This window comes from Bos indicus x Bos taurus, chromosome 29 (assembly GCF_003369695.1).
Source record: "Bos indicus x Bos taurus breed Angus x Brahman F1 hybrid chromosome 29, Bos_hybrid_MaternalHap_v2.0, whole genome shotgun sequence".
NCBI classification, from domain to species: Eukaryota; Metazoa; Chordata; class Mammalia; order Artiodactyla; family Bovidae; genus Bos; species Bos indicus x Bos taurus.
The window spans coordinates 26648353-26661970 of NC_040104.1; the positions used below are offsets into that span (position 1 = coordinate 26648353).

Here is a 13618-nt window from a genome sequence, read left to right on the forward strand (position 1 = left end):
AGTTCCCTGTGCTATACGGTAGGTCCTTATTGGTTTCCATTTTAAATAAAGCAGTGTGTACATATCCATCCCAAACTTCCTGACTATCTCTTCCCCCAATTCGCCCTGCTCCTGCAACCATAAGTTTGTTCTTTAAGCATGTGAGTCTGTTTCTGTTTTGTAAATAAGTTCATTTACAAAGATTCATTTACATAGATTGAACATTGCTCAGTTGCTCAGTCTTGTCTGACTCTTTGCAATCCCGTGGACTATAGCCCACCAGGCTCCTCTGTCTGTGGGATTTCCCAGGCTAGAATACTGGAGTGGGTTGCCAATTCCTCCTTCAGATCTTCCCAACCCAGGGATTGAACCTGCATCTCCTGCGTTGCTGGCAGATTCTTTACTGTTGAGCCACGAGGGAAGCCCTGTAGATTGAACAACACGATAGGTAAATTCTAGGTGTGTTTTTCTTACGGTGGCTTCCCCGGTGGTGCAGTGGTAAAGAATCTACTGCCAAGCAGGAGACGTCTCATGGGTTTGATCCCTGGGTCGGAAAGATTCCCTGGAGAAGGAAATGGAAATCCATTCCAATATTGTTGCTAGGAAAAGCGCTTCATGGACCTATTTAAAATTCTAAAAGAGTGTGTGTGTCCTCTCCCCTTGCCCTAAGCTCTGCTCTGTGCTTGAGTTTTCTTTATCACACTACTATTCCCTATTACTGTCTATTTTTGGTTGTTTCTGAGTATTTTGCTTAATGTGTTTCCTTGGTAATTTGTTTTGTTTATTTATTTATTTTACTGTGAACCATGCAGGTTTCATTATTATTATTCTGGGAAGAACCATATGAAATTCTTGATTAGAAATAATTATTACATTCCAATCCCCAATAACATATTAAATTTCATTCTTCTTACTGTTACTACCATTGGTAATGAATATCTTTTGAAAACTTAAATTCTCAAGTTACTGAATTCTTAAAAGCCTATTTTTTATTGTATCTCTATAATTAAATGAGTTAAATATTAAACTTTGGAAGTGGAGTGGGTATGACAATATTCTATATTATAACCATTTTTAAATTGTTTGGATCAGACTATCCTGCTTAGGTTAACTTCTGGTACTCAAACGTGAGAAAGCTTATTTCTGTTAAAATTTAGGATTACTGAACCTAAATTAGAGCATACATACAATAAGGAAATAAAAGACAGACTACTTCCCTAGTAAGTCTGTGGAAATTGCTCATTTCATATAAAACATTTCTTAAATTTACATTGTTGCGTATGATTACAATAAACTGTGGCCAAAACAGTTATGAATTTAAAATAATGTAATTATATGTTCCATTTACCCAAGTAGAAATTATTACCATGTTTGGTGAAGTTTAAATTTTGTTGTCTATTCCTAGCCAGAAACATCATCACGTATGAATAGGATTTAAAGTGTTGCTGCTAAGTCTGCTAAGTCACTTCAGTCGTGTCCGACTCTGTGCAACCCCATAAATGGCAGCCCACCAGGCTCCCCCGTTCCTGGGATTCTCCAGGCAAGAACACTGGAGTGGGTTGCCATTTCCTTCTCCAGTGCATGAAAGTGAAAAGTGAAAGTGAAGTCGTTCAGTCGTGTCCGACTCCTAGCGACCCCATGGACTGCAGCCCACCAGGCTCCTCCGTCCATGGGATTTTCCAGGCAAGAGTACTGGACCTTCTCAATAACATGTATTCTTTTTCTTTTATTTTTATACCAGGTAGTTTTGGATGTTGGTTGTGGAACTGGAATTCTCTCTATGTTTGCTGCTAAAGCAGGGGCAAAGAAGGTTCTTGGAGTTGATCAGTCTGAAATACTTTACCAGGCAATGGATATCATTAGGTAAATGCATTTTAAGGCTTGAGTTAAGATTATTTTTAAATTTGATGATTAGGAGATTTTCTTGTCTTTAAGAGCTGTCCAGTGCAGACCTAAAGCCCTTATCTTTGAGTAAAATTTCATTCCAGCACAGTAAGATTTTAAGTTGAATTGACCTAAACATGTTTGAAGTATGAACAGTCTTTTCACTCTCCTTATTATGAGAATTATTTTTATATAGTTTTCTATCTTTTCAATTATGACTATGGATATGCTAATTATAATAATATTAAATTAGAAATCATGGATGTATAGGGTAATGTTAGAAAATGGGCTACAAAAGTCAATATATCAGTAGTATTTTGTTTACCAGATAACAGTTCAGCTAAAAGAAAACTAAAGGTTATCATTTTCCTTTTAACAGTACTGGTAGCCCTGTGCCTCCTCAAATTAAAATGTGAAGTCCAAAATGGCTACACACAGATTAGAGTGGATTTAGTTTATCCCCTAAAACTTAATTTTATTCTCTAAAAATACATCCTCTCTTTGAGGAATTAAGTTAGGTTAATTGACCAGTGGTTGATTTTACAGTTGGTTTATATTCTAGTAAGAAGACCTTTATTTGAATTACAACTTATAAAACTAGATTTGGTTAGTTGTGTACTTAACCAAAGCATGTTACATTTGCAACTCTTGAGTAATTTCCAAAATAATTTTAATAACAGGCTTCTCAGCAATTCTTTTTCCCCCCAGGGTTATTAAGATATAATTGACACATAACATTGTGTGACTTTAATGAAAACGAATTATAAGTGTATTTCTTTGCTACATTAATGTATTAACATAACAGCTGCCACCGTAGTGTGTGTTAGCATCTCCATTGTGTCACAGGAAATATTGGGTTGGCCAAAAAGTTTGTTCCGGTTTTCCCTTACATCTTACAGAAAATCCCGAATCAACTTCTCGGCCAACCCAATAATTACCATTTCTATTTTAGCGGGAGAACATTAAAGGTATACTCTCTAAACAACTTTCACCATGCTTACGTTACATTCTTGGCAGTGATCCTTCAATGGTCCTCTCACTGATGTGTATATTTTATTCTTAAAATTGATTAATGTTGATCTTTTCTGGTTTGTATAACATTTAAATAAATACAATTGTGTAAAATGTTTAAATTTACAATTTTATTGCATAGTGTAGAGTGTAGTGTTGTGGTTAAGCATGCAAAGTTTCAGGCTTCCCTCATGGCACAGAGGTTAAGAAACCGCTTGCAGGCAAGAGACCTGGGTTTGATCCCTGGCTTGGGAAGATCCCCTGGAGGAGAGCATGGCAACCCACTCCAGTATTCTTGCCTGGAGAATCCCATGGACAGAGGAGCCTGGCTGGCTACAGTCCATGGGGTTGCAAAGAGTCAGACATGACTGAGCAACTAAGCACATACATGAAAAGTTTCAGTTGGACAGTTTTGAGTCCTTGCTCTGCGCCTTCCCCATTGTTTGAACTTCGATTAAATATCTAACCTCTTTGAAACCTCAGCTGTTTCATTGTAAAAATGAGAGTAATGATGATAAGGAGTCAGTAATGGTTATGAACAAGGTAAATAAGTGGTAAGTAAAATACACACCTCAGTCTCTTTGGCATATTGCCTGACCTGACATGTAGTAGGTATTCAGAAGTTAACAACTGTTACTGTTAACAAGCACCAAATGAATGTTAATGAAAAAATGACATTGTCTTGCTTAGATTTTTTTCATAGATAGAGGATGGTGGTTATTATTTTCATATTGGAGAATGTGCATATGTGTTGCATGTGTGTATACAATTCCATAATCTGGGAAAGTTTTTTTTTAGTTTTTGTTACCATTAACTACAACATCATTTTGCGGATTCTGTAAATAGCACCCTGTCTTGCTTGCACCTTGCTTTCCAAACAGGTATGAGAACTGATATCCCAGAGAAGAGATTGTTTTACGTAAATTAACAAAATTTATTGTTGATAGTAAGATTATGGTAAGATATTTCTATTAGAAATATGGGAGACCCATGTTCATGTATATATTTATTTGTCATTTTTGATTTCTGTGAGACTAGATGTGCTTTCATTTTTTTTTAAGAATACTTTTAAAAAATTATTTATTTTTGGCTGCTCTGGGTCTTTGTTGCTGTGTGCCGACGTGAGTTGCCTTGAGTGGGGTCTGTCTTTGTTGTGGTGTGCAGGCCTCTCAGTGTGGTGGCTTCTCTTGTGGCGCATGGCCTCTAGGTTTTTGGGCTTTGTAGTTGGTACTCGTAGGCTCTAGAGCTCGGGCTCAGTAGTTGAGGTGCATGAGCTTAGTTGCCCCGTGGTATGTGGGATCTTCCCCGTCCAGGGATTGAACCCATGTCCCCTGTGTTGGCAGGCGGGTTCTTCACCACTGCACCACCAGGAGGGTCCAATGTACTCTCATTGTAATTCCTCTGTGGAAGAAAAAGATGGTGATACCACTCATTTGGTTTTCATTTTATTTCACAGAAGCCCTAATTCCTAGTGATGTTTTAGAAATACATTTTTACAATGATTATATTCAGATTCTTTGTGTATAAAAGTTAGTGCTGGAATGTATAGAAGTTTTACATGAGAGCATTTATTGAAAGTGACTTAGTATTCAGTTTTAGGCACTTCAACTTAATAAAAGTTGCTAACATTAACTTAGTACTTTCTATTGAATTTTTTTTTTGAGGTAGGTACAAAAACAGTATAATATTTTTTTTTTAGTAGAGATTAAGCAATTGAGACATGGAGAGCACATCCGTTTCCTTATTTGTAGTAGTGCCAGGATTGGATCCCATAGTTGATCCTGACAGCCAGTCTACTATGCTGTGTCTCCACTGCACTGCTCACAGGGCACATATTTATTGTGGCCAGTAGTTTGCTTACTTAGAACCTATAGCGTTTGAATATTAGACCTTTTTGTTTTGGATGAGCCAACATTATACTTTTCTTCAAAGATGTTCTCCTTTGCCTTTTTTATATTGTGAAAAGATAAGATAGCTATTTCCGTAGTGTTCATAGTATCTCTCCGTTGTTTTCCATTCAAAAACTTGAAATGTACACTGTGGATGAAATAACCTCTGTTCTTCTGTTTGTGGATTTATCTATAAAAGAATTTTCATGAAACAGTTTATTGTTAATGTCTGCAGCATTTTCTGGCTCATTTTTCTACCAGATGAGAAAGCAGAATAGCATACTTCTCTCAGCATCTAGAACCATATGACTTGATTTCTAACTTTGGCTTTTTGACTAGCTTTATGCTAATGGAAAATTGCTTAACTTCTTTAACCCTGGTTTCTTCATTTATAAAATGAGGTTGATGGTAGTATCTGTCTCATAAGATTGTTATAAAGATTGAATCCACTTACAGTGTTTTGCAAAGTGGCTGACATGTAAGTGAAGTGAAGTGAAAGTTTCTCGGTCGTGTCCGACTCTTTGCGACCCCACGGACTCAAATGTGACCCCATGGACCCCAGGCTCCTCCGTCTATGGAATTCTCCAGGCCAGAATACTGGCAGTGGGTAGCTGTTGCCCTTCTCCAGGGGATCTTACCAACCCAGGAATTGAACCCAGGTCTCCTGCATTGCAGGCGGATTCTTTACAGTCTGAGCCACCAGAGCAGCCCGGTTGACATGTAACTGCTTACTAAATGTTAGTAGTAATTATGATAATATTAATAGATAATTATAGTGATATGTTTGATTTGGCACCAATGCCTCCAGTAATACTTTACATTTGATTGGTTATGTTTCTGAAATGATCATTTCTTGCCGCTATCCCACCAACATATGCTGACTCTCTTTTCTGTATTCTGTTTCATGATCTCTATTCTTTTATACCATAAAGTTTCAAGCTTTAGTCAGCTTTATTATGTATTCACTCTCCTCCCTTGAAATCTACTCTTAGCTTCTCTTATACTTGTCTATTATTGCACTGGGGCTTTCTAGAACCATCATCAATCAGTGAAAGCAGCTCTTCTGATTAGCAGGCTGTGAATTGTCTTTAGCAATTCTGAGGCTGCTTTTGCTGCTAGAAATTTGTACACAGCAGAATTTCTGTAAAATTCCCTAAGCTTACATCTGTAACAAGATACTTTAAATTCTAAAAGATGGATAGTTTTTTTTCCCCCCTCTTTAAGTAGGAAAAAATTTTTATTGTACCAGTCATGGAACTAGATTTCAACCAATAAAATCTACCACTGGCTATTTTAAGTCAAACTGATTGAAAGAGATTTGTTTTGTTTTTAAATATATTTATTTTAATTGGAGGATAATTGTTTTATAGAATTGTGTTGGTTCCTGCCATACATAAAAGATGAATAATTACATGTTTCATATTCTTTTAAGCATATTCAACTTAACAATCCTTGAATTGTGCTCAAAAAGATGATAAAATAATTTTATCTCTTTTATTTAAAAAGGAGATGTAGCATTTCTAAAGAAATGAAAGATGTTTTATTAGTAGGGGCAAATAGAACTCAAAGTCATACGTGGGAGGAATGAAAAATTGTTTCTTTTTCTTACTCTCACTCTCCGGTGAATAATCATTCCAGAAGCATAAATGTCCTGAGGATAGCAAAGCTATTCAGTTGTCAGGCTATCGTATCCAGTGTTCACCCTCAGGAAGCAAAGGTAGCTTCTGGTAATATTTACCTTTACTCTGACTGCCTTTGGTTTCGCCTTGACTCTGCAGTGGAAAGCTCATTATTCAGCTTTTTGGATGTTTTTGCAAAATTTTCATGAAAAGGTTGATCTGTCATATGACTGTAATGCAGTACTTTCAATCTCACTATGACTTTAAAGATGCAATCTTTTATGTTACCTGTGCCTAGAATACTGTTAGAAATGAAACAGATCTGTTTCATTTTTATGCTTAGATCTGTTGTCATATTCATGTAAGTGTTCTTCTCTAGATTCCAGGACAAGAGCTTTATCTTCTTAGTATTTTTAGGCACTTAGTAACTTAACACAATGAATTTAAAGATAGTGGTGGTATATATAAGATTTGGAACAAGATCACAAAGTATACTAGGATATATTCTTGAAGTAAGGGATATTCTGTCATATCTTGTTTCTGAATTCATTTATTTTTGTTCATTTATTTATTTATTTTTAGCTCTGCTAGGTCTTTGCTGCCGTGTGCAGGCTTTCTCTAGTTGCTCAAGTGGGGGCTACTCTTCATGGAGGTGGCAGCTTCTTACTGTGGGCACATCTCTTGCTGTAGAGTGCACTAGCTTCAGGAGTTGCTTGCGGGCTCTAGGGTGTGGGCTTAGTTATTGTGGTGCACAGGCTTAGGTGCTCCGTGGCATGTGGAATCTTCCTGGACCAGGGATCGAACCCTTGTTAACAGCATTGGCGGGTGGATTCTTTTTTTTTTTTTTTTTTTAACTTAGAGGTTAACTCTGCTTTACAGTGTTGTGTTGGTTTCTCCCTACATCAACCATAGGTACACACGTGTCCCCTCCTCCTTGAACCTCCCTCCCACCTGCTGCCCCGTCCCACCCCTCTAGGCTGTCACAGAGCACCAGGTGAGCCCTTGTGCTACACAGCAACTTCCCTTTAGTTTCCTGTTTTACACATGGTAATGTATATGTTTCAGTGCCACTCTCTCAATTCCTCCCTCCCTCTCCTTCCCCTCCTGTGTCCATAAGTCTCTTCTGTCTGAATCTCTCCTGCCCTGGCAGGCATATTCTTAACCACTGAACAACCAGGGAAGTCCTCTAAATTTAATAGAAATAATAAAAAAGGAAGTAAAAGCTGAAGGAAACTTTGAAGCAGTGATGAGGATAAAAATGGTTAAAAACAATTTGCTGCTCAAAAGTCTTCTAATGAAGGTGATTAAGATGGTTTACATGGAGACTAAATTCTGTTTTTCTCACATCTTGCCACCTCCTTAATTTCCTGTCTACTTAATGGTCCTGTCTTGGGGATCCCATGACTACCTACTAGTTCAGTGATTCACTGAAAGAACTCACGTGATTCAGTATAAAATTGTATTCACAGCTTCACTGCTAAGATTTATGATAGCAAAGAATACAGTCCAGGGACAGCAAAGAAAAGATACCCATCAGTAAAGAGGTCACATTACAGGCTCCCACAAAATCCTTTCTTTGCAAGAGTCACACAAGATGTGATTTTCCCTCTAGCTGTGAACCTCAGAGATTCTCAAGAGATGCCTCAACCCAAGCAAGTTCGAGTCTTAACAGTTTATGGTTCTCAAAGAGAACTAACTGGTGGCATAGGCACATGACCGCTGTGTGATCAGCCATTGTGCAGTGGTGTCAGATGCCAGGTGCGTATCAGGAATCTTCCTGTTAACTTCACACATGCTGTTCTCCTGATTTGTCTTGGTTCACATCTTCAGGTGTTGAAGGCAATAGCAACCCACTCCAGTACTCTTGCCTGGAAAATCCCATTGGACGGAGGAGCCTGGTAGGCTGCAGTCCATGGGGTCTTGAAGAGTCGGACACGACTGAGCAACTTCACTTTGACTTTTCACTTCAATGCATTGGAGAAGGACATGGCAACCCACTCCAGTGTTCTTGCCTAGAGAATCCCAGGGGTGGCGGAGCCTGGTGGGCTTCTGTCTGTGGGGTTGCACAGAATCAGACATGACTGAAGCTACTTAGCAGCAGCAGCAGCAGCACATCTTCAGGTGTATTGAATAGCATCATTAACCAGTAAATATAAGAGTGTTCAGGAGTTTTGTTTTTAGGATTTGATCAAGAATTATTGCCATGGTTACAGAGATAGGAACCAAGAGAACAGACCTGCAATAACTCTTCTCACAGGTTAAAATTGAAAACCTGGGGCTGATACTTGACGTCTCCTTCTCTTTTACCAGCAGACTTACTGGAGATAGAGTCCTCGTGAGAATCCTTGCTGTTTCTCAAATCCATCCTTCTACTCCTTGATGTAGCTTAAATTTATGCCTTCATTCACATTCTTGTATTTTTTATATACTTATCTGAATTAATGCATTTGTATATAAGTAGCTGAGTTATTTGGCTCTCTGTTATCTACTCTCTTAGTGTGGCCAGGTTGATTTCCTACCATTTCTCATCTCTTTTAAATAAATAAAGGAAGAAAGGGAGTGAAAAGATATTTTTGTGTTGGGAAGATGTGAGAGGAAAATGGAGAGACTAAAAATTACCTCTGATCCTGGTATGAGATCTCACTATCAGCACTTTGGTAGGGCTTTTTAAAGACTTATCACATGAAAATGTAAGCTTTACTAGAATATCAGCTCTCCAAGGTTAGACAGGGATTTTTTTCTTATTCATGGACATACCCCAACCATCTGGAAGGGTACCAGGCATGCAGGTATTCAGTGTAAATACTTGTTGAATTAGTGAATGGGTTTTCAAGACCCAGGACATGAAATATTCAAAGCTTGCTGAAAACCCATTATCTTTCTGCTTGAATTTGCATTATTCTCTAACCTTCCCCCGCACCCCCCCATTTTATTAGAAGCTAAGCTATTGCTAACTTAAAACAGTAAATGTCCTCAGTGTTAGCTACACGCCTAAAACCTATAAACAGAAATTATACATTTGGGAGGGAGACAGCTCATGAAATACACTTAATAAAGGAAATTGGTATGTGTTTTCTGTTATCTGCCTCAGAAGAAAAGAGGGAGATCTGTTCTGGGCAACACTTGAGTCTTCTCTGATGTGTGCACTGAGCACTGGATCCTTCCTCACACGTTTACCAAAATGATTTGATTGCCCTTTTTTCCTCCACTGAATTATATCTTTGGTTCTTTGATAGTACCATCTAAAATCTCCATGCATTTATCAGTTTGTTACATTTTGTATTACTTTGTTGTCATTTTGGCATGCTTGGGGAATGGGAGAAACATGTATGTTTGGGTGCCATAGTGAACTGAAAACAATATTATGCCTTGTACATTTTTGTATTACAGTATTCCCCCCACCCCACCCCCATATGCATTTTGAAAAAATTATTACCTAGGTATTCTTCTAGGTGAATTTTATAGTCATTTTGTCACCAACTTTAAATGTCATTTAATTGATAAGATGTTCATTGTATGAACACTTGGTGGTACTTTATGCTGTTTACACATCTGTCTCCCTGCTAGACCCTGTTCTTCGTTAGAATCTAGACTGTGTCTTTTTTAAATCAAAATTGCATTGGGCAGAAGTACATTACAAATTTGATCCTGTTTTCTCATTCTGCTGCTAAGTCGCTTCAGTCGTGTCTGACTCTGTGCGATCCCATAGACAGCAGCCCACCAGGCTCCCTTATCCCTGCGATTCTCCAGGCAAGAACACTGGAGTGGGTTGCTATTTCCTTCTCCAGTGCATGAAAGTGAAAAGAGAAAGTGAAGTCGCTCAGTCGTGTCTGACTCTTTGCGACCCTATGGACTGCAGCCTACCAGGCTCCTCCGTCCAATGGGATTTTCCAGGCAAGCGTACTGGAGTGTGTTGCCATTGCCTTCTCCTTTCTCATTCTAAAAATCCTGAAATGGCTCCTCACTGCCTCTAAAAACTAGACTCCTTAGCATTACCTCTGACTACTTCCCATCTTTGTCACTACATACTGCCTCTTGCTGCTCTGATCATACTAAACTATTTTTAGCTCTTCACATTTGCGATTTGTCTTCCATACACACACACATACACACACAGGCAGTTTGTGCATACATAGATGAGGCACCCTTTTTTACCCCCATATTCATACATATCTTTATGGATGCTCTGTCTTTTTCTGATTAAAATCGAATGTCATTCAGTTAAGGTCTTATTATATTAGCTCCTATGAAGCCTGTGTTCTTTACCTTTCTCAGTGCCTTAGACCATGTTCTTAAGTGCATGAACTCTCTCTCTCTTATCTCTGTAAGCCCAGTATCAGATAATTACTCATGATGATGTCCCTGTATCATGAGATAAAAGTTAAATTGCTGCTTCTGAGATAGGAAATAATATAAGATAGTGATTATTGCTCTAACAAAATATCCACTCGGAAAAATAATTTCAGTGTTTATTGGATTAGTTAAGAGACTTACTTAACATACCCTTTATATTATGGTGTTGTATTTCTGAAAATTAAAGCTATGCTACTTTTTGAGCAGGTGTTTTCAGAGATAGAATTCATTTGGAATGCTTTTATGCTAAAGTAATGTTTAGTGATTGGCCTCTTGAGAGAAGAAAAGTAAGTAAAAATCTATAGTTTTTTTTTCATGAATGGTAAAATCAGGTGGTGATTAAGATGAGCAGGCTCGCAAATGGGATTATCTCTGTGAATCACGTCTGTGTTGCAATGTTTTAATACAGAATCACTGGGAATTATGGCCTTTTGTCTGTTTTTCTGTGTATTCCCTGAAATCTTAATCTTTCCAGTTGTATTTATATTCCAACAAGTAATTACTGAGGCAGATAGGATTATGACTTGTAGCAGACAATAAACAGCCTGAGCAGATGGCCTTTTACAGGACATGTCTTGTTTCAGCATGAGCATCCTGAAAATATTTCTAAGGCAGTAGGAACATTGTGATCTTCTAAGAATATTGCTCTTTGTTTCTTTTGAAGTGTTTGTACTTATTAAGCCTTAATAAAATATTTCAGTAAATGTAATCAACTACAGCAATTTCATCATAGAGAATTTTATTGAATACCTCTTTTAAAAAGCTCAAATATGATATAAGCATCTTTTTTAACCTTTGTCTGAAATGCACATATTAAAAAGTACATAGCACATAAATTACGTGGTAACATAAGTACAAATAAGTAATAGGAAAGAATATTTCCAGCACTTTAGATTTCCTCCCCTCTCCATCTGTCCTTTCTCAGTAAGATGCTCTCCATGCTTGATTGGGTAATGACCATCCTGGCTTTTGTAGTAATCACTTCCTTAATATTGCTTTATATTTCACTTTAATCATTTATTATGCATTATTTTAGTCTAGCTTGTTTTGTTCAACATTATTTTTAGCATTCATTTATGTATATTGTTACATAGAATGGTATTGATTAGTATATCCCAATTTATCTTTTCTATTCTTGACGGGAATTTTTGTGTTTTCCGGTTTAGGTCTATTTAGAACGATTTTGTTATGAACCTTTTTGTCCATGTGCTTGGTACACATCTGTGAGGTATATGTTTAAAAAATAGCGCAGACTTTAGGGAATACATATCTTCAGATTTTCCTGGTATTGCCAATTTATACTTGGCAATATGGTGGTAATACCAATTTATACTTCTACCAGTAGTATGTAACAGTTTGGGTTGGTATTGCCTACCTTTAAGAACTTATTCCAGTTGGTTGTATAGCAGTGTCTCATTGAAATTTAAATTCGCATTTCTGTGATTGTTAATGTGACTGAGCACTTTTTCCTGTGATTATTGGCATTTGGATTTCCTTTTCTGTGAAGTATGTGTTTGTCTTTTGTTCACGTTTCCATTGACTTGGGCCTTTTTCTTATTTATTTGTAGACAGTCTTTATTTTGTATGTGTATTTGAAATGTTTGTAAGCTTTATGTAATGAAAAAATTCTTCTATCTTGCTTTTTTACTCTCTCCAAGTATCTTTTGATGTACTGAAATTCTCAGTTTTCATGTATCATCATCATTGTTTATGGTTATCACTATATGTGAATTGGGTAAAAATCCTTATGGAGGTGTTTTCCTATATTCTTGTGTAAAATTTTATAGTTTTTTAAAAAATATTTAGATTTGTAATCTACTTGGCATTGTTTTTGTATATGGTATGAGGTAGTGGTCCAACTTTTTAAAACTTAGTAGCAGTAGTAATAGTAGTATTAATCTGTTTAAAAATGACCTAGTTGTTCCAAAGACCATTTTATCCCCTCTACCCTGTACTGTCATCTTTGTCAGGAATCAAGCGTACATATATGAGGCCAGTATAACCTTTATACCAGAACTCTGCTAAGGCAGGACAAAAACTTACAGGTCAATCATTTATGAACATATATGGAGAACATCCTATTCAAACTATTAGAAAACTTAATTGAGCAGTGTGTGCTTAGTTGCTCAGTTGTGTCTGACTCTTGCAAGCCCTTGGACTGTAGCCCACCAGGCTCCTCTGTCCATGGAATTCTCCAGGTAAGAATACTGGAGTGGGTTGCCAAGCCCTTCTCCAGGGGATCTTCCCTACCTGGGTCTCCTACATTGCAAGCAGATTCTGTACCTTCTGAGCTATTGGGAAAGCCTCTCGAGCAATATACTGGAAGATAAAGTTTATCCCAGGAATACAAGTTTGGTTAATTTGAGAAAATTAACCATAAAAATTTATTGATGTATCTCAGGAGAGAAAGTTTTATAAAATTCCATATCCTTTCAGTCTATATATTAAACTCTTAGCAAACTAGAATTGGAATGTGTTATATCATACACGATACAGTGTATATCCAAAAACAAAAACTACAGCCCACAACTTGATGAAGCTTTGAAAATTTAAGTTCAGGAACAGGACAGGGACACTTGCCATCATCTCTTCTATTCAACACTGTAAAGGAGATCCTGGACAATGGAACAAGGCAATAAAAGAAAGATACAAGAATTGGAAATGAAGGATCAAGACTTTTCATGTTCCCTAGTAGTATGTTTATGAATATAGATATCAGAAATAAACTATAAATAAGTTATTACAGCAGTAAAAGTATTAAGGTGCTTAATATTATGTATTTTTAAATGTGATACATAATTTTTAAATTGATATGATTTACAGTGCTGTATTAGTTCCTGGTGTACAGCAGAGTGAATCAGTTATACATATATATATTCTTTT

The 13618-nt window shown here is 37.1% G+C and overlaps 1 protein-coding gene across 2 annotated transcripts in view; it reads left to right on the plus strand.

Moving 5' to 3' along the window:
- PRMT3 (protein arginine methyltransferase 3) overlaps nt 1-13618 on the plus strand; it is a 122941-nt gene that overhangs the window by 18574 nt on the left and 90749 nt on the right. For both annotated transcript variants that reach the window (XM_027531399.1, XM_027531400.1), the window contains one exon: nt 1721-1842. In XM_027531399.1, coding sequence (XP_027387200.1) covers nt 1721-1842 — 122 coding nt within the window. The remainder of the gene's footprint in view (nt 1-1720; nt 1843-13618) is intronic.